Source organism: Cinclus cinclus, chromosome 25 (assembly GCF_963662255.1).
Source record: "Cinclus cinclus chromosome 25, bCinCin1.1, whole genome shotgun sequence".
Classification (NCBI taxonomy): Eukaryota; Metazoa; Chordata; class Aves; order Passeriformes; family Cinclidae; genus Cinclus; species Cinclus cinclus.
In genome coordinates this window covers 2616537-2636846 of record NC_085070.1, presented here as the reverse complement: position 1 = coordinate 2636846, position 20310 = coordinate 2616537, and the positions used below count along the sequence as shown (strand labels likewise).

The 20310-nt window shown below is 51.6% G+C and overlaps 1 protein-coding gene across 1 annotated transcript; it reads left to right on the top strand.

Moving 5' to 3' along the window:
• The first annotated feature begins 465 nt into the window (after positions 1-465).
• On the top strand, positions 466-20007 carry SNX19 (sorting nexin 19). The gene is made up of 11 exons (XM_062508639.1): positions 466-1980; positions 2318-2456; positions 2958-3058; positions 3207-3326; positions 3589-3719; positions 4823-4919; positions 5158-5344; positions 7411-7540; positions 17792-17976; positions 18713-18800; positions 19600-20007. The coding sequence occupies exons 1-11, from the start codon at positions 466-468 to the stop codon at positions 19730-19732; spliced, it is 2826 nt and encodes a 941-aa protein (XP_062364623.1). The 3' UTR covers positions 19733-20007.
• Positions 20008-20310: the final 303 nt, after the last annotated feature.

The window sequence follows — 20310 nt, the reverse complement described above, 5'->3', positions numbered from 1 at the left end:
GTTTGCTGGGCTCTGCGAGCCGCAGTGCCTGCGGAGGGGCTCCGTGCCTGTCCCCGGGGCCGGTGAGCAGCACGGTCGGTGTGTCTCCGTGCCCGGTAGGGGTTGAGCTGTGCCAAGTTGGCGGGGGCCCAGTCTGGGGGTGGCTCTGTTCGGTGTCGGTGCCTGATGAGGAGCGCGGTGTGCGGGTCTCTAAGGAGCTCTGGTGGGGGACCCGGGAGGCTGTGCCCCGGAACCCAGTCAAGGGTCCCGGTGTGCTGGGCTGTGTGAGCCCCGCTGGCTGGTGAGAGTCCCGGTCTGACGGTTCTGACCCACCCCAGTGCCCGCTGAGGTTTCGGGGTGCTTGAGCCCCCCCGATCCCCGCTCGAGCAGCCCGATCTGGGGGGCCCTGAGGAGCCTGGTGAGGTTCGAGCTGTGCGGCCCCTGCCCACCATCCCGGCCGTGACAGCTCCCGCTGGCCACCCCGCCATGCCGGCCCGGGGCCCCTCGGGGTCCCGCCGGCCGCTGCTGGCCCTGCTGGTCGCGCTGGGCTGGCTGCTGGCCCTGCAGCTGCTGCTGGACCTGCGGGCGCTGGGGCTGCTGTGCGGGGCGCTGGCCGTGCTGGGGGGCTGGCTGGGCCCCCCGGCCCTGAGCCCCCGTGGCCGCCGGCTGCGGCTGGAGCGGTTCTTCAGCTCCCTGCGGGCCCCGGCCGGCAGCGCTGCGGACGAGGGCCGGCTGGAGAAGGAGATCGCCAGCACCGTCCGTAAAGTGGTGCGGGATTTCGTGGCCTCCTGGTACCGCACGGTGAGCAGAGAGCCGGCCTTCGAGGCCGAGGTGGAGAGGGCCATGCTGGGGCTGGCCGCGGAGCTGAGGCGGCGGATGAGGCGGGTGGACAGGCGAGCCCTGGCCCGCCGCCTGCTCCTGCTCTGCGGGCAGCACCTCCAGAGCTTCCTGCGGGCACGGGATGCCCTGAGGGCTGACCCCCAGGGCGGCCGGACGCTGTGGAGGGAGTACAGCCGGCTGGCAGGGCCGCACCCCGCTCTCCTGAGCCCCGCAGCCGAGGTGAGCTGTGCCCGGGCCGCTGTGGACGCGCTGCTGCGGGCGCTGGTGCCGTGGCCGCACCTGGAGACACGGACAGGACGTTTTGTTGTGGTGGAGCTGGTGGCCTGCAACGTGCTGCTGCCGGCCATTAGGAAGATGTCTGATCCCGACTGGATCAACCTGCTGCTCATTGGGGCGTTTTCCAAGAAGCCCCGGGGTGGAAAGCCCCACCCTGCGCCCCCAGTGCCGGATTCCTTGCCTTTCCCAGCGCAGAAGGACACGGCTCCTACCAGGCTCCCCCCATCCCCGAGGGCTGCGGAGGGGCTCAGGAGAGAAGTAGGGGCCGCTGGAGAGGAGGTGAGCAGGTCATGCCATGCAGAGGAACCCTTCCTGCGCCCCCAAGCCCTTGGATCCCTCTTCCCCTGTGAGGGTTTGGAGCTGGAATCCCCTGTGCCTGATGTGGGCCAGGATGTGGAGCTGTTGGCTCCTTCCCCTGCTGGAGAGCACCTTGATGAGCCCCCACAGGACCCCTCTGTGCCAGAGGCAGTACTTGCCTCGGAGGATGTCATAGGGGACCTGGACCAGGGCCCTGGCCCCAGCTCGGATGCTAGCCTGTTTCCCACCTCTGCTTTGAGCTCCTGCCCTGACATCCAGATTGAGCCAGCGGTTGAGAAGGAGGAGGAAAGCCCAGCTGTCCCCAGGAGGTTCTCCTCACAAAGACCCTCCAGCCTGGGGAGAGATCTGGGGGCAGCAGAGGGCCCAGCACAGTTTCCCCCAGAGCCTGGGCAGAGCTTGCCCCTGCTTTCATCCTCCCCGACAGCTTCCATGAGCACCTTCAGCTTCGAGCCCCTGAGCAGCCCCGAGGGGCCGGTCGTCATCCAGAACCTGCGGATAACCGGGACCATCACTGCCCGGGAGCACAGCGGCACCGGCTTCCACCCCTACACCCTGTACACCGTCAAGGTGAGGGCTCCCCGGGCAGTCGCCCCCCTTCCCACATCCCTGCCATCACCTGGGCTGGTGTTTGGAGCTGAGGGCTTGCCCTGTGCGTGTCTCCACAATAAATTTTGTCTGGTAGTGGAGAACTGCCAGGCACCGTGGCTGTTTGGGAGGGGCATGGAGATTGCTGTAGGGTCTGTGGGGCCGGTTGAATCTTTTCTTGCTTTTGTTCCATCATGACTGGTTCCTTCATCTTCAGGGAAGGGTTGATGTGAGGAGTTGCTGGGTAGGGCCTGGGGATTGAGGGGCCAGCAGGGAGTGTCAGGATGTGTCAGGGTGATGCCTTTGCCTTCCTCCTCAGTATGAGACAGCCCTGGAGAGCGAGGCTGCGGGCAGCCTGCAGCAGGTGGCTTATCACACCGTGAACCGCCGCTACCGCGAGTTCCTCAACCTGCAGACCAGGCTGGAGGAGAAGCCGGAGCTCCGCAAGTTCCTCAAAAGTTAGTGCCTGCTGTAGCTCTCTGAGAAAATCCTTCGCCCTCTTGTCTCCTGTTCCTCTGCTCTGAGGGTTTCCTGCCCTGCCTGTACAGCTCTGGATGCTGGGCTGTGTCTCCTGCCCACATCCTCCATTGTTCTGTGCAGAGCTGGCTGGAGGGATGATTTATCCCTTTGGGAAGCATATTCCAATGTTCCAAAACTTTCCTCTTCCTATTCCATGACAGTTGGCTTTATCCATAAGAGTGGATAGAAGCACTGGTGTTTGTGTATGACTTTGGGCTGGTGCCAGGCAGTGCGTGGAGATAGCCTTAATCACTGGAGCATTCAGATTTTAATAAAGACTAAAATCTGTATTTGGATTTTAAGATTTTTTTCTTGATTTTAATCTTGGAAGTTTTTAGATTTTAAGATTTGAAGGCCTTTTAAATAAAGGCCTTTTAAATTAAGGTTACTGTAATTTTTCAGTTTACTCAAGCTTGCCAGTGGGTTTGTTTCCTTTGTAGACATCAAAGGTCCAAAGAAACTGTTCCCTGATCTACCATTTGGAAACATGGACAGTGATAAAGTGGAAGCCAGGAAAAGTCTGCTGGAATCTTTCCTGAAGGTGAGATGATTGTGTTCCCCTGTGAGCTAAAAGCAGAGCTCAGGACAGCTTTGTGCAGACAGAGGAGCACACCACGTCTCTTCCACATTACATGATCAGGTTGGGAGCTTGACTCTGAAACGATCTAAGTGTCCATCTGTCCTTGCAGCAATTGTGTGCAGTGCCTGATATTGCAAACAGTGAGGAGGTGCAGGAATTCCTGGCCCTCAACACCGACGCCAGGATCGCCTTTGTCAAGAAGCCCTTCGTTGTCTCCAGGATAGACAAGGTGGGAGAAGTGGGGAGCTGCTTACCTGAGCTTTCAGCTGTCCCCAGAGATGCTTCCTAGGCTTCAATGTCTCCTAGGAGCCAAAATCCTTTCCTTTTAGTTGGGATCAGCTTGCCCAGAATCCTATAGAGCTACGGAGGGTCAGAGCTCATGTTAAAGAACCTATTTAATAGAAAATCCAGTGCAAGTCTCAAAACTCCTAATGTATTTAAGTAACAAGGGTCAATCCAGTAATTAAAGGCAGTAATTAATGGCTTTGCAGATTGTTGTCAATGCCATCGTGGACACCTTGAAGACAGCATTCCCCAGGTCAGAGCCCCAGAGCCCCACGGAGGAGCTGAGTGAGTCGGAGGTGGATGGGAAATCCCAGACAGATGGGAAGAAAACCACCAAGTAAGGGCTTGCTCAGCTTGGCAGAACAAAGAATTAATGCATAAACTGACCCCGTGTTGGGGAAGAGCTGACTTGGTGCTTTGTGTTGGCTAGTAAATTCTATCATACTCCAGCTGAATTGCTTTCTCCTTCCCTTGCTGAACACAGCTATTTGAGCTCCAGTTTATCCAAAGGGTTTCCCAGGAATGCTCAGGTTTCTACAGAAGGTGGTGGAAATGCCATTTGCCAGCAGAGACACTATTACTCCTTGGGAATTGCATTTTAACTTTAAACTGTGCTTGCTTATATATGCAGGGAGTGATTGCAAAATACAGATGGAACTTTCAGGTAGATAATTTACCTCCTGCCTGTCCCATGTGTTCCACACAGTGGCCTTGCCCAGAAAACATTTAAATAGCTATTTATGAGTAATACTTAAGATCATTTCATGTATGTTCCTCTCCAAATGTTGGTGCTGCTGACAGTCTCATTGTGATTGTCTCATCAGTGATTCCTCCCTCACCAAGGAAGGGAAGATTTCTGCACAAGTATGGCTTTTTCTTTCCAAAAAGTGATGTTTTGCTGGACAAAGCTGCTTTGGACAAAAAGACAAACTCAAAAAGTACAAGTTTGGAACCATTTTGGCTGAAAATGACATTCCTTAATAATAAACAGGCTGTTTTACAATTTGTCCCAAAATCCCATTGTCCTTTCATATCCTCCTTTCTGTGAGTGTTTATAACAGGATTTCACAATCCTGCTGAGTGTATTTCATCTCAGTGGCTTTTCTGAACACCTGCCTGTGTGTGCTCACACCTTGCTGACATCTGCCTACATCTCCCTGTCAGCTTCTGTGTAACACCTCCCTGTGGAATGCTGGAAAACCTTGGCTTGGCTCAGGTGTACATCAGGAAAAGGGATTTAATGCTTTTGTTGTGTGGTTTCACTACCATCTCTTAGTTTTCCTGGGGGCAGATGCTTTTTCTGAACCACTTCAGGTCTAATCAGGTTTCTTAGCTTGGATGTGTACAACAGTAACAGGTCGTGGGGCTTGGCTGAGGCTGGAAAACTCGTGACTCGCAGCTTGCAGAGAAAACTGACTGTGCCATGGCTCTGCTTTCCAGGTCCAGGCTGAGGTTCTCATCCAGTAAAATCACTCCAGTGCTGAGTGTGAGTGACGCTCACGACAGGATCGTGTACTCCATCAGGGAGGGCAGTGCTGTAAGTTCAGATCCTCCTGTAATCCTTTCACAACCCCAGTCACTGCCTTGTTTGGCAGTAATCAACATCCACCGGGGTTGTGGCTGCTACAGCCTTGTTGCCACATGCCAGCTCCTTGCAGAAGGACAATAAGCAGCCTTGGTTGTGCTGTTGGCTGCACCTGGGTGCAAACCAGGAGGTGGGAGGTTGTCTGGGCACTGCAGACCCCAGGCTCTGTGGCACTAACACACTTTTGTAGGTGTCTGGCACCCTGTCGCTGGCTGCTATGGAATCCTTCATCCAGAAGCAGGAGAAGCTGCTGGAAGCAGTCCCCAGCAAAGCTCCTGAAGGCGAGGGAGGCAGAGAAGCCAAGGAAATCTCTGTGCAGGAAGAAATGGATGGGCTGAGCACACTGGAGCAGGGAGCACATCCAGACACTGACTCTGGTGAGCTCAGCCCCTCTCTTAATGCTTGAATTTCTCTCCCTTGCTACTACAGCAGCTCCAATATCTGCAGGTTCATCTTGTAAAGTCTTCAGGACCTGCTCTCCTGCCTGTTACACCTTGATTGAAGGGAAAGCAAATGAGATTTTTCCAGTGCTCTTTGGTGATTGCTCTGGGCATTGTTGCTGGTGGGAGCAAATTGGGTTTTGGTTCAGTTGTGTCACTGCAGATCTTCACCTTGGTGTGCTCAGCACAGTCGCTGCACAAAGAAGTTTTTTAACTGCTTAAACTGGCAGTGTTCTAAAATCAAGCTCTTGCAAACTAAAAATTGGCCAAATTATCATTTTCTGGTAGTTTCCATTTAGCCTTGATATGTCCATACACTATAAAAAGACATTTTGAGATTAAGTTTAGATAGATTTGATGGGAATAGCACAAATGTAATCTCAGTTCAAGGAATTATGTTCCCTTTCTGATTCTAGAACCCTCCTCTGAAGCACATGGCTGTTACAAGATTATCTTGAACACATGCAAAAATATGTTCTCCAATCTTTTTCTTGGAATAGCTGAACTGTATCAGCTGGAACTTCCCAAAAACTTCTCTCCAGTGGTTCAAGTTTGGCAAGCTCTGACTGAAAGCACGTGTTTGTGACAGGATAGGCCTGGTGTTCTGCAACCCAGTCTGTGCTACCAGCTTTGCCTGTAATCTTGGAACACATGCCCGTGGTTTTGGGGAAGCAGGACTGGAGTTGGAGGCCAGGGTTCTGCACAGAGCAGGCCAAGTTAGCTGAACTCTGAGGGAAATGGAATGTCAGTGATCTCAAATGCTTGCAGGTCTGGGATGCTTCAGGCTGGGCTGGCAGGGTGAGAGGAACAAACGTCTGGATAAAAAGGCAAACCCATGTCCCTATCTGTTCATGGAGTGACTTCTGGGAAGTGGTTGGCCAGCAGTTCTCTGAGGAAGAGGATTTGGATGCTGTGGGAATAAACAGTTTGCTGAGGATGTTCCCTGTGTGAGGTTATGGGGAAGCTGAGCAGTCTGCTCCAGACTGCACTGGGAAGTCACATCTCAGGGAGCAAAGCAAATGGGGAGTACCTTATGAGTGGCCCAGAGCAAGAGGTGCCAAGTGTCCTGTCTTTAGCCAAGTGAAATCCTGGAATCAATTAGTCCAGGTCTTGGGAAGAGGGGAGGAGAGGTGTGGGGTCCAGAATCCCTCTTCCCTTTATTTCCAATAGTAAATTTTGAGTGTGAATGTCTCTGTAGACAGATAGGTTGGAAAATGAGGCATGAGGGGAGCCAGATTAGGGAAAGCTGCTGCACAGGATCTCACCTGGACAGCAGAGCCAAGGCAGCAGCCTCAGGTCGGAGTGGTGGCCTGGGAGTGGCTGTCTGGGGCAGCTTTGTGGCACATCACTGAGCTTGCTCAGCACAACTCCTCATGGCCAAACAGCATGAAAGTAATTCCTTAACAAGTAGAAACTGTATTTGCTGAAGGCTCTGACATCTTCCTGAGGATCAGAGAGAGGTTTGGTGTCCCAGATCTGTGACAGCAGAGATATTTGGGTAGGTGTGTGGATTTGTGTTTTAACCGGTAGATCTGGTTTATCCAGATGTGGGTCATCCCCCTTCCTGCCACACGATGGCAGCCCGCAGCCACCAACAGAGCCTCGTGCCTAGAAAACTGCTGCAAGAAGGGAAAGGGATGGGGTAGACCAGGAGAATAGTCCTCAGCAGTGCACCTCTTCCTGGCTACAGTCGCCACCTGCTTTGTCACCTGTTTTGGGTGCATGGCCATCCCTGTGCGTGGACTGGGATTTGATAATCCTGCTGTTTAACTGAGAAGGAACTGAGCCTTTGGTGCAGCTCTTGGTGGGAGACTAGGGCTGCCTGGATGAGCTGGAAGTCAGAGTGGGGAGGGCTTGGTCCCAGGCTGTCTGGGCTGCAGCAGGTTGTCTGTGTGTGCACAAAGGGTCAGGCTGGGGAGAAAAGAATGACTTTGGGATGATGCTTTTCACCAGATTTGCCCTGAGATGGCTTCTTCATGTGCCCCTCCTTTTCCTCCTGGCAGACTCCGAGACAGCTTTGGCTGACCTGGCCCTGGACGTGCTTCGTCTGGTGCTGGTGGATCACTGGAGCTGGCTGTGCACAGAGAACATCCAGAAGGTCTTCAACCTGCTCTTTGGGACCCTCGTTCAGAGGTAAGGCCAGAGCGACCAAGCTGGCTGCTCTGTGAGAGGCATTCACATTTTAAGTGGAGCTCATGCCTGAAAGCAGATCAGTGCTGTGTGTGCATCAACCAGTGAGGTTCTGTAAAGCAGGTGCTCCATGAATGTGGAGCACATACCTTGGAGATGTGCACTAGGAGCTGTTTTCTCTGTGAGCAGTGGTACAGCTCTGATGGGCAGCTTCCTGTCCCTTGATATCCAGCCCTGGGAGTGGCAGTCTTGGCTCATGCAAGGGCAGCAGTGCCCAGCTCTGTAGCTCTCCAGGAAAGTTTGGCCTCCTGGTCTCTTGGTGCCCAGGGCTTCAGCTTGTTCCTTCTGCAAAAGTAGAATAAACAGGCTCAGGGATCAGAGACCTGTCAATGGCAGCTCAGAGTGTGGTCTCTGCTCTCACTGCTGCAGCCCTCTGCTCTGCCTGTGCCCGGGGCAGGGACCCACACATGGAGTAGGGACAGGCTTCCTTTCCAGCTGGGATGGACTTGCCAAGCTTTCCTGGGGCCAGTGCCTCTGGGTGGTAAGGCTCAAGGCCAAGACACACAAACAGAGAATTCCTGTTTTTTGGTGTAAGTTGGTGACTACCACTAGCTGGGGATGTGGTTTTTTAGAGTAGAAGGAAAGCCTTCCCTGAAGGGCTTGGGCAAGTCTTGGAGCAGTGCTTTTCCCACTGCTGCACCCTTTCTTCTCCCACAGGCATCCTGAGCCAGCATCAGAATGCGCAGGGCAGCTCATTGTAACTGAGCTGGTCACTTAAGCTGCCCTCAACAGAGATTGCCAAACTGCTTTGAGGCACTGCTGTTCTTCAGTCCTGGTCTGTTCCTTCAGTGGCAGGAGGTGGGGGCTGCTCCCACTTCTCCAGAATGGGCTCTGGTCTCTTGGGAACAAACTGCTACCCAATCCATGTGTGTAAGCACAGAGGTATGAGAGCTTCAATAGGCACATCATCACCTCCTAATAAGCTGTGTCCTGGTCATCCAAGGACCCTGCAGCATCCACATGTGGCACTGGCATTTTCCACTAGAGAAACTGGGATACACACAGCAGCTTCTGGCTCTGGAAGGTGGAGGAGCTCCCTGAGTAGTGCTGGTGGATTAGAGTGAGGAGGAATGTGTTGGTAGCTGCTGCACTTGAGCAGGTCACAGTGAGCCCACATGTGCTGCAGGCAGAGATTTGGCTGGGGGTGATGTGGGGAAGCCCTGGGACTTCCTGGTATCCCCATCAATTCAGGGTGCAACTACAACCTGTTAAACAAGCCCTGTGTCTGTGCTGAAATCCACATGTTGAGGCTGGTTCTGCTCTTGTTCTGGGGCAGTCAGGAACCCCAGGGGACAGGGGGAACAGCTACACAGTGGGGACTGACCTGTCACCAGGACGATGGTGTTGCACGTGGATTGCTGCAGGGAACATTCTCCTCCCATTTCTGCTGCCTGTGGTTAGCTCCACAGTGGAGGAGAGCTGGGAATAGGAAGGCTTCCTGCTGTTTGCCATACACCCTGTCCCTGAGACTTGTACTTATTCCTGGCCCAGGTGGTCACTGCTGTCCTGAGCAGAAGGTCTCTAGCTCAGACCTGCCTGGCCAGGGACACAGTGTGGATTTGGTGACATTTCTCTTCCATTGAAGTATTTACAACTTGATCACTGCTCAGCCAGACCTGGCATTGCCATTCTGGCTGGCCCTGTGTCTGGGGACCCTTTACAGGTGGGGAAGGTACCAGAAACTCTTCTGGGAGCATCTGCTATTCAAGGAACTGGGGCTGAGAACCAGCAGTCAAACATGAGACAGCAGATGGATTTGCATTGTGTCTTCAATCATTGCTGGTCACAAAGTATGAGTGGGCATAATCCCTTTAAGAGATTAGATCCTTCCCTGTTCCAGTCAGTGGCTGGGTTAGGTGGTAGGTGATGAAAAGGAGGTGTCCTGGCAGCATTTTGGAGGGGCTGTTGCTGGATATTCCTCTGCCAGCTGGTCTTTGGAGAGTAGGTGCTGCTCCTGTTGCCTTCTTGCAGCTGCAAGATGATGATTCTGCTCTGGCATGAGACACTCGGTGCAGAGTGATAGAAATGACCACAAACCAACAAAACTCACACCAAGAACGAGATCCAGCTTGTCCCAAGGGCAAGTCTCCATCTTCTTGGAGGACTTTCTCCCTTGGGCTGGCGTTGCTATCAGATCACTGTTGTGGCCACATTGTTACTGATTGTGGTGCCTCCCGACCTGCTCCCTTCTCTGTTCTCTGCAAGGAGCATCCCACCACACCACTCCTTCCCCCTTCTCAGCTGGGACAGCTGGAGGCAGGCACCATCCATCTCCCTGCCTGTCAGTTCGATGGCAGTGGGAGAGGAAGGCTCCATGACCGAAAAAGGGATTGTTGAGTAAAGGGCGGCCGTGTGTGCGAGCCCGGAGCCGCACTGCGCTCGTCCCATTATGTAACGGGGAGTGATCCTTTTTTGGAGCTGAAAGGAGAGGCAGATGGAGGGGAGCCGGTGGGGCTGGGAGTGGGAATGACCCTGGGGCCGAGGATTGCTTCCAGCAGCCTCTCTGCGTGCTGGGGCCGTGCCTGTAAACAAACCCGCTCCCGCCCCTGTCCGGCTCCGCTTCCCTCCCGCGGGCTGCAAGGGATCATCTCCTCTTCCCTTGGGAGGCTGCAGCAGGAACCGGTTGGCAGAGGGGAATATTGGGGCTATTCTGGGCTCTGGTGTTTGGTGGAAGAGCTAAGAAGCCTTTGGAGGATCTGGGTTCTTTTTAGGGCCTCGTGAGTCAAAGAGGCGTTAAAAATACGCAGCAAACACGTGAACCACACCGTGCTGTGACCCCACACCCTGCCCTCAGTTGTCCCCACAGTGGCCACAGGTGTGGGGTCTGCCAGTGCCCTGCAGAGCTGGGGACAGTGCTGGGGCCAGGTGACAGCCACCACCTCTGCTTCCCCTTCCAGAGGGGAACCCCAGCAGAGTGCCAAGGTCCACCCCAAGGATGCACCTGGGACTGTTCAAGGGGCAGATCCTGGTCTGTAAAAGTTTCCTGGCTCCTTCACATGCAGCACAACAGAGCCACAGCCACAAAGAACTGCGTGGGGGGAAGGTGTCTCAGCACACCTGGAACCTGTGCAGGGTTGGGGCACAGAGTCTGTGCCAGGCTGGGAAGTGTCTGTCCCTGAAAGGACCATGTGGAGCTGCTCAGGCAGCTTTGCTGCTGTTGTGTTCCACTGAGCATGAGTTAAAATAAATGTAAATCATCCCTGCCTTACCCACGAGCTCAGCACCTCTTGGCTTGCTGTTTGCTTTGGGTCATTCCCGTGCTCCTCCAGGCTTTGTCCATGTCCCCTCATCCTTGGCCAAAGTGGAAGACTGGAGGAGGTGATATTCCAGTCTGTGTGAGCTGTAGGTGGAGAGCCAGGGATGCTTTGAGACTGATTGCAGGTGACCACTGTGCTTTTGAGAGCTGGTTCTTGCAAGTCCATGCTGTCACCTTAGCGTTGGGCTCTTCTGGTGTGTTGCTGTCAGGCTGAGTGTCACAGGCACTTGTAAGTCAAGGAGGTCTGGAGCTTCAGAGAGCTGCTGGCTGGGTGCTGTTTTCTGATTTTTCTCTCTGGTTTTCTTTGATCTCTATGCCAACAGAACTGGCACAATGACCCTTGGCAGCCACCTTGATCCTCTTGACTGGAAAGTGCCACCAGCAAAGAGTGGTGCCTGACCCTCTTCAGTGTCCCTGAGTAAACCTGGAGCAGTCAAGCACCCCTGGGCTGGCAGTGCTGGGAGCACAGTGCCTATGGGCAGGGAGTTCTGCCAGCCCTGGAGTCTGACAGCTGGGACAGTGCTCCCACTTCCCTATGGCTTCCAGGCTGGCAGGTACCACTCCAGCCCCAGGCAGTACCTCTGGGTTTTGGTGGCAGAAACAACCAGGCAGAAATGCAGTATCAATGCAGCTGGGGCATGGAAATCCACTCACTGTCCTGGTTGGTTACCTGGGAGTGGATTTGGGCATGTCTGGTGAGCTGCACGTGGAGGGGCTGTGCTGGCAGGCCCAGGTATGTGGTAGCAAAGTCCCTTTCCCTAAAAACAACCCAAAAGTAGTGCTGGAGATGGGCATTAGGGCAACCAACCTCAAGGCATCTTGCTCCTCATTTCTGGATTTGGCTGTTTGTGTTGTAGCCGTGAGGAGCAGCAGGAACTGCAGCCTGTGGTATGTCAGTAAAAGCGATTTCAGGACTCTGTGTGTCTTCGTGTGTACATGTAAAGTAAATAAAATCAGCTTGGAAATGGGCCTCAATTCAGTTGTCTCCAAGCACCTGGAAATTTTGGATCTGGCTTTGAATCTCTGTCCCAAACAAAATTTTTTTCCCTCTTCTAGAAGCAGCATTCTTCCAAAAACAGCCACTAAAATGAAGCCAGCCCTCCATGCTTTGATAATAATTGCAACATTATTTTAACTCTGATTCTGTTTCAACAGTTACACATGCCAACTTTATTCCTGGATTTAAAAAAGCTCAACAACTTCCTATTTCAGATGGAACAAAGAAGAAAAGGATTGAGTGGAAGTAATTTCTCCCTCTTGGTTTTAGTTTTCCCTGGTTTTAGAAGGGTTAATGGTGGATTTATGTATTTTGATTCTGAAGTGGGCTAATGAAGCAATTGTTCCAAGCAAGGCCTGGCTGAGACAGCCTGGCCTCTCCCTGGGGCACCACTGAGAGCTTAATTGGCTCAATAAATACTTGAAGAAGATGTTATCAAAAGCCAGGATGCTTTGAGAAAAATCAAGGCGGTTTGGGGACAATTATTTTAATCACGTACCTTTCTCCCCCTTCCTTGAGCCCCAAGGCATCACAGGAAGATCTAGGTTAGGAAAAGAAAATCCAGAGTGATTTGGTTAATTCACTGCAGGGTGAAAACATTGGAGTCCTGTGAGTTTCCCTGATTTCTTCTTGCAGCAGGTGTGTTTAGAGGGAGCAACACATAAAATGGCACAGAAATCACAGCACCAAGGGGTGGTTTCCTCCCTGCAGAGATAAATGATTGCCTAGAGAAGAGAATGATTTCTTTACCTTCCTCTCTGCCCCACAGTAAGATGCCCTGCATACCCATGTCTCCCAGGGCTTGTGCCTGGGTCACACAGGTAGGAAAATCCCTCTGCCCAGGATGTCCCCAGCCAGGTCCAGGATGGGTTGTTTGCAACTCTAAATGTTCACAGGGCAGCAGAGGAGGTACATTTCAAGAAGGAGAATTTACTTTGTGCAGAAGTTTAAAAGGCCTCAGGATGCTTTACGTTCTTTGATTTATGGAGGTTTTTTTTTTTGGTTTTGTTTTGTTTTTTTTTTTTTTTTTTTTTCTCCTCAGTACAGGGTTTACCCATGGCCTGGACAAATGTGAGGTTGCTTTGAAGGTGCTCAGCTGAGCATGCTGCTGTTTCTGTTGTGTGGAGAAGATGAATTTAGGCTCAGGTAGCAGGTGCTGAAAGCTGAGCCTCAGGGCAAAAACTCTCCATTTGCATTTTCCACTTCTTGCTGGGCCCGCTGCAGCTGTTGCTTCACTTTTACAAGGTTTCCTCAGAAAGGTTTTGCAGTCAAAGCACTGAAATGTTGCTCCTCTTGAGCTCTTGAGTTAAGGATAATCTTTTGCATTATCTGAGGAGGAATTTGGAGAACAAGAACTGGTAAGGCAGGGATGATCTGATGATTTAAGCACCAGACTTTCTTAATTTCAGAGTCATGTTTGAATGCCTCGTGTTTTCCAGATGTTGCTTTTTTTCTTCAATCCTTTTCACTACGTTGGTCCCACAGGCCTTTTTTGAGCTTCTGGCTATCCGCACTGTATTCCCTGGGGAAAGGGGGCCATGTTCTGGGGTGGGCAGCAGTCAATGTACAGCTGGACATGCTAGTTCATGTATATTTGTAGAGCTGTAAAGCAGAGAGGCTTTCTCCTCTTTGTCATCTTCTAGCCTGGCCTCCATTTTGTGTTAATCTGAATCCTTAAAACCCCTGGGTTTGAGGAAATGAGCATTGCTATTGCTTTAGATTTCAATTACAATCAGCATATTTCACTTGATTGTTCCTTAGATGGAGTGATCTCAGTTCTTATCTTCACCTTGATGGACAAAAAGAGCAGAGCTTTACCCTCTTCTGGCAGGTTGTTGTAAATCTGGAGAGTGTTGCATCTCTTTGTTCATTCTTAGTACATGTTTAATGTCCAGACAAGGCAAATCCAACCTATCCAGGCTTTACTTGCTGAGCTGAGCTCTCTGGATAGTCAAGTTAAATGAGTGGATCCAGCCAGGTGAAGCCAAGGCCATTTACCTGTTCCTGACTCTCAGCCTGCCCTTCCTCCCTCCCAGCAGCCCCTTTTGTTTCTAGGAGCCCAAGGAATGCCAGGGTTTGTACCCCCAGCCCTTGTTTTCCATTCCCAGGGCCTTCTTATCATAATGGACCCTTTCAGCTGACCTTGGAGTTCCAGCTTAAATCATGGCCTTCATTTGGCTCTTTTTTAGCAGTCATTTCATTCCTCCACCAGCAGCTATTTCAAACAGAGGTGCCTTACAGCATGGGCATGTTATGCACCTCCAGATTATCTTGCAGGCCTCAGTAGCCTTTGCAGTCTGGCTCTTTGCACTGGGCACTATCAAAGCATTCTGAGCCCAGGAGGTCACTTTATCTATTTCTGGTCTCAGCTGAAGTGTAAGGAGATGGTTCTGTGATGGGTTTATTTTTTCTTTCTTATTAAGGCTATTTCTTCATGAAATAGCAGAATGAAAATAGTAACTCATCAGCCATCTAAAAATAAAATAAATAAATAAGAGAGGTCTATTTATGTTTCTTGGTGGATTTATTTCTACCTGGGAGCAGTGTGTGTGCGCTTTCAGTGTGGCACACAAATCTCAAATGCTTAGGCTTTAATAGCACAAAAAATCATCTGTGACCTGCTGGTGAAAGTCAGCTTTGAACCAGCAGATATTTGGAGTTCCTGGTGTGTTAATTCTGCTTCTGGTGCAACAAGTCTGTGTGATGGAAAGGTCAATTTGCCATTTTCTGGGGTTTACTCAGGTAGGAATTTTCAATAAAGTTGGTGTGACTCTGTCTGAGTTGCAGCTACAGCTGTGGGAGTTGAGGGGGCGTTCTTGGGATGGCCTGTGCAGGGCCAGCAGTTGAACTTGACTTTCCTTGTGAGTCCCTTCCAATTCAGGACATTCTGTGATTGTGTGAATTACCTTGCTCCTCACAGTTTACTGCTGATGCAGCCTCTGTGTGTTGGAATGGAATGTGAGTCCCCAGAATGGGTGTTGATGATTGACTCTGGTTGAGAGGGGAGAGGAAAACTTCTTTTCAGGTCACTGTGTTCTGAGATTTTCTTTTGAAGCCTCAGCTGTTCTCCCAGAGTGGATTTAGATCCACATGGACCAGTCTTGACAGTTCTCCTGTTCCCAGTGCCTTTGGAATGGCTCCACACAGGGACAGACTGGCAAAAGGGAGCCCAGAGCAGAGGTGCTTTAGTCTGTGTTCCATTTGCACCTGCCTTTGGTTTCTCCTTCTTTCTTTTCCCATTCCCTGTTTAGTTCCTTGACTTCTTGTGAACTCTGTGGGTTTGCTGCTCCTTCCCCAGTTGTCTGAGCACCATGTAATGGGACAAGCTGGCCTCTCCTCAGGAGCTGTGCAAGTCCCATGGAGCCATTCCCAGATCCTGCCTTCTGTTTCCCAAAGCTGCCAGCCTAAGGAAGAAAATCCATCAATGGTTTCACAACTGTGGGAATCAAGACCTGTAAGCACTTGTCTGCTCACAGTATGTGCACATGTGATCACATTGAGAGGTGTTACTTGGGGGCCTTGTTGCCTAATTCTGGTGTTTTTAGGGATGTATGTGAGCTGGAAGCAGGAGGTTGATTGTGTGGGGCCTTCCAGCATTTGTCAGTACTCAGCTTGTTCTTGAGCTGTCTGGAAATGTGTGCTGTCCTTTGTAGGTTCAACTTCTCTCTGTCCACTATTTGCTTGATTTTTTTTTTTTTGTGATTTTAGGAATGTCTCTAAGAAAAAAGAAAAAAAAAAAAGCTTGTTCTTTGCTTTCTGCAACCTTTTGAAGGCTGGAAAGTGGCTGTTGCTGTAATGAGTTGGGAATCAATGTTCAGTCTGATCCCCCTTGGAGCAGGGTTGACTCTGCAGCTCTGTCCCCAAGTCTCTGAACTTCTGTTACTTGTCAGATGTTTTCTCAGCTAGGAGTTGTGTAAGAAACCATGTTAATGAAAAACCATGTTAATGAAAAACCGTGTTAATGAAAACTCTTGCCCCTAGAGAAGTCACAGTTTAACACTTTAATTTGCTTGGGAATAGCTGGAGGGTTTACTATGATCCAGAGTGTTAAAATCTGCTGATGGCTGGAGATTAAAACCCTTTTAATTTTATTTCCATCATGGTTTTTCCCAGGCAGGACTGGGATGTGACATTTTCTCCTCTAAGACAGGTGGAAGGTTTGCACTTCTGGCATTATCTTGTAGCAGCATCCGGACTCGTGTCGATGCCGAGCATGAAGGATGTGCTTCCCCATTTCCAGTGCTGGTAGCATCACCTGTGTGCCTTGCTCTGAGACATTCCAGGCCTTGCCACTGCACCAAGACTCCTTTTCAGGTTTTTTAATGGCCTTTGCTTTCCAGCTGGCATTTCCTAGGTGTGCATCCCTCAAGAGTTGCTGTTTACACCTCATTTCCTGCTGCCGAAGGGATCCTCACACTGCTGCCCTGTCCCACATGATGCCAGGCTGCTTCCTTGGCCCTTTACCTTTGGGTGTTGCTATTTCCCATTCCCCAGCTGTGTGGGGAAGGACACCCTTGGCCTGAATGCCTCGCCCAGGAAGAATGCAGACAGTCTGGCAGAGCGCAGGTTAAATAAAGTTTGCCTTGGCAGGGCTCTTGGATGTACTCGGAGCTGCCGGGGCGTAGTGGTGACAGAATTGCAAGCATGAACAGCAGCTGCCAAGAGGAATGGGTCTCCTGGCCCTGCTGGCTGACTCCTGTCCTCTGGGAATCTTGAAGAACTGGCGAGATCACAAGCCTTTTCCCTACCCCAGCGCCGTGCCGACACTCCCAACTTTGCTCCAGAGCCTCGTGCCATCAGTGCTGCAGCCTGAGTCCTGCTAAACCAGGCAACCATCCTGTGGGATTCAGCCATGGCCTCTCCTAATTCTGAGGGGAAAGATTTTAGGCAGTGCAACCTCTGACTGATGGCTGTGACGTGGGAAGTGGTTCCACCTCTGCACAAGAGGGTCCATCCATATGGTTGATTTAGAAACTGCCTGGCCAGCCCTTGGGTGGTGGGGACACATTGCAGTGCAGCTGCAAGTGCCTCTGAGCCCTTTTGTGGAGCAGGGATTTTGGGATTTGTAGGTGGTTACTATAGAAAGGGCATAGCCCTGCCCCAGCGGGAGGGACCATCAGCAGTTCTGTTGGATTTTGGATGGGAACAAAAAAATTCCTGGCTGTGAGGGTGGGGAGACCCTGGCACAGGGTATCTGGAGAAGCTGTGTCTGCCCCATCCTTAGAAGTGTCCAAGGCCAGGTTGGATAGGGCTTGGAGCAACTTGGTCTAGTAAAAGGTGTCCCTACCCAGGGTAGAATGAGATGAGCTTTAAGGTCCCAGAATCAAACCATCTGGGGTTTCTATTATTTTGTTGCTTGCCATCAGTGGATAGAGCTGGACTGGACAGCAGATGAGAGGGGGGCGAAGCATCAGGGTATTCATGGCTTGTCATCCTTGGAGTGTGTTTTGGTCTCCAGGAAAGACATCCTTGACTATCTTAGTAGCAGAGGGACTGTTGAGAGGAGCAGAGGCTGCCAGAACAGGGCTTATGTCCTTCCAGTCCTTCCTGGGGTTTTTGTAGTTAAACACCTCCACCTCTGTCTCAGATTGTGCTTGGAGATAACTTAGGAGCTTCAGGCCAGTCATATCCCTGAGCTGGACTCCCTTCAGTGACCAGTGATTCACTTAGGTTCCTGTGATTTGCAGGGTGATGGGGCTTTTTATGGCCTTCGCTTTTCCCATTTGTTTGTAACACAGGGAACATATCCCACTTTTGGTGACTGGTAAACTCAGCTAATTAATACTTGTGAAAAGCTTGGGTGTACAGACATGAAACCTGCACGTTAACAGACCCAAGGAAGCTGATTTACCCCTCCACGGCTCTTGATGGGAGGAAACAACCCAACTTGGTCCCAAGCCAGACTTCTCCTGACCTTTTTCCCCTCTCCCTGTTCCTGCAGGTGGCTGGAAGTGCAGATGGTCACCCTGACCTGCACCCAGCGCTGGGTCCAGTACCTCCAGTTGCTCCAGGAATCCATCTGGCCTGGAGGAGTTTTACCAGCAGTGCCTAAACCCCCCAGGACTGAGGAGCAGAAGAAGGCAACAGCAGAGCAGGCTCTGCAGAGCCTGATGGGGATCCTTCCCAGTAAGTGTGCCCCAGAGACTTGTCAGCTGCCCCTGAGATAGGAAAGCGCCTGGGGAACACTCCAGTGCACTGGAATCTCTGCAGATGTGGTTAAAGGCAGAGATGGAGGCTGCTCGTGCCAAGGCACTGGGAAACCTTCTTGACCCTTGAGGTTTGATGGTTTCCTGCAAGCAAAACCCAGAGTTTTCCTGTTCTGGATAGTTTGTGTAAGGATGTGGGAAGCAGCCCAGTTCAGAGGGAGGGGATGTGTGTCCGGGCGATTCCTGCATGCAGCCAGGCCGTGATTGAGTGCTCACAGTGCTGCTGAGCTGCCTCACCAAGGCAGGGCTCAGGACAGCCCTGCTCCCACCTGCTGCCAGAGGGTCCCGTGGTGAGGAGAGTCACCATGCAAAGCCTGTGGCTTTTCCCCTGGACTGAAGTTCTGAGCCCAGCTGCAGTGGATTTCCCTCTCTTGAAGTTTGACACGGGGACCTTTGGCATTAAAGCAGCTGCTGCCTAATCCATGTGAGTGCAGTCTGAACTTTTAACTCCTTGATGTATTGTAAAGGGCCCTCACTGTCCTTTGGCAATGAACAAGCACTGCTGCTATGTGCCCTCCTGGCCAGGAACGCTTTTCTGGCACTCCCTCCTGTCCCAGCCTCAGAGCACCATCGTCAGCTTTGATACAACACCCACCAGGAGAAGACTGACCTGTGGAAATATACAGTTCCTAAAGCTTTGTCTCCAACACTTACAGATGTGATCCAAGAAATCCTTGGGACCAGTAAGTGTCGGATGAGCTGGAACCTGGTGCTGGAGTCACTGAGCCAGCCTGTGATAAACAGGTATGTGATTGTGTTCTGAGCCCTGCTGGGCTCTGGTGTGGTCTGAGAGCTGTGCCCAGGGTTTTGCCAGTACCCTTGGCACCAAACATCCAGCTTATTGTTCCAGACTTGCAATATCAGGGGGCATCTGCATGTCCAGGACCTCAGTCTAGCTGCAGATTATTGAGCCAGTCTGTTAATTACATTGTTTGGCCTGCTTAGTTGGTGGATGTCAGGGAGGCAAGACAAATCCTGGTTTAGTTCTGTTCTGGAGGAGCTGCAGGTCTGTGTAGGGGTGTTTCTGTCTATTCCCAGTGCTGGGAGTCTGGAAGACAGGGCTTTGGTGATGGATAGCAGAGAAATGAGGGTTAGACTGGACATCAGGGGGTATTTCTTCACTGAAAGGGTTGTTAAACATAAATAAGGGCTGCCCCGGGTGGTATTGGAGTCCCTATCTTCTGAATTGTGCAGGGAACAGCAGGACCTGGCACTCAGTGCACTGGACTGGTTGACAAGGTAGGGACTGGGCACAGGTTGGACTCGATGATCTCAGGTCTTTTCTGTCGTTGATGATCCTGTAATCCTATTAAACACATGTTTTACTCCAGAAAATGCATTTGTGTTTTGTCTGCTGTTCAGCAGCTTCAACACCCACTGGTTTGGGGGAGGTGAAAAAAAGCTGAACCACCTCTGAAAACTTTTCTCCTGGGGACCTGATATTGTTCCTCTCTCCCCTGGAGCATTGGAACACTCCTTCCTTGTGCTGAGCTTTGCCTCCCATGTCCTGAGCAGTCTAAACTTTGTCTCTTCTCCATTCCAGGCACCTGGTGTTCTGCCTCCTGGACATTCTTCTGGAGTTCCTGGTTCTGAAGGGCTCCAGCAAGGAGCCTGAGGCTGCAGCTGCCACACCATGTGCCCGCAGTGTCCCAGACAAAGGTGTCCCAGCACATTAACCAGGGCTGGTGCCCCTGCAGGGGAGGAGAGGTGCACACAGCAGCCACAGGCATGGAGTGATTGGATTTTCACCTTTACTGAATGTGCTTGGGAGCTTTTTGTAAGGAATATCTCCAGCCAGTGCTAAATGAAGCTGCTTCCAGGCTTCTCTGTTTCAGTTGGATGGTGAATCAAAGCCAGTGTGTGGTGCTGAAGATGCTGTGCAGCATCTGTTCCATTGCTGACCTGATGGAGAGCCTGGAATGAACCAGCCTGACCATTTGGAGAAGGTACCACAAACCCCATGGTCTCACCCCACCCTTCTGAACATCTCTAACACCTGCAGGCAGAGAATGCAGATTTGCTTTTGTGGCTTCAGGATCCACCTGACCCTGAGAGAGCTGGTGTGATGGGGTCTTGCTGATGAATGTTTCTGCAGGACAGGCGAAGGGAGCTGCAGTGCTGTCCCTGCTGTCTGAGCAGCCTGCCCTGGGCCTGCTCTGCACCATCTGCATCACCAGAAGGAAGATGGGGAAAGGATGGAGTGTGGAGATGTGGTCCTGAAGTTCAGCATCCAACTGTCCAAATACCTGGGAGG

Bases quoted from the DNA above. Each gene is read 5' to 3' on its own strand.
- SNX19 (XM_062508639.1), top strand. From the start codon at position 466: ATGCCGGCCCGGGGCCCCTCGGGGTCCCGCCGGCCGCTGCTGGCCCTG. The intron at 3,720-4,822 runs GTAAGGGCTTGC...TCTGCTTTCCAG, and splicing joins GATGGGAAGAAAACCACCAA to GTCCAGGCTGAGGTTCTCAT. The intron at 18,801-19,599 runs GTATGTGATTGT...TCTCCATTCCAG, and splicing joins AGCCAGCCTGTGATAAACAG to GCACCTGGTGTTCTGCCTCC.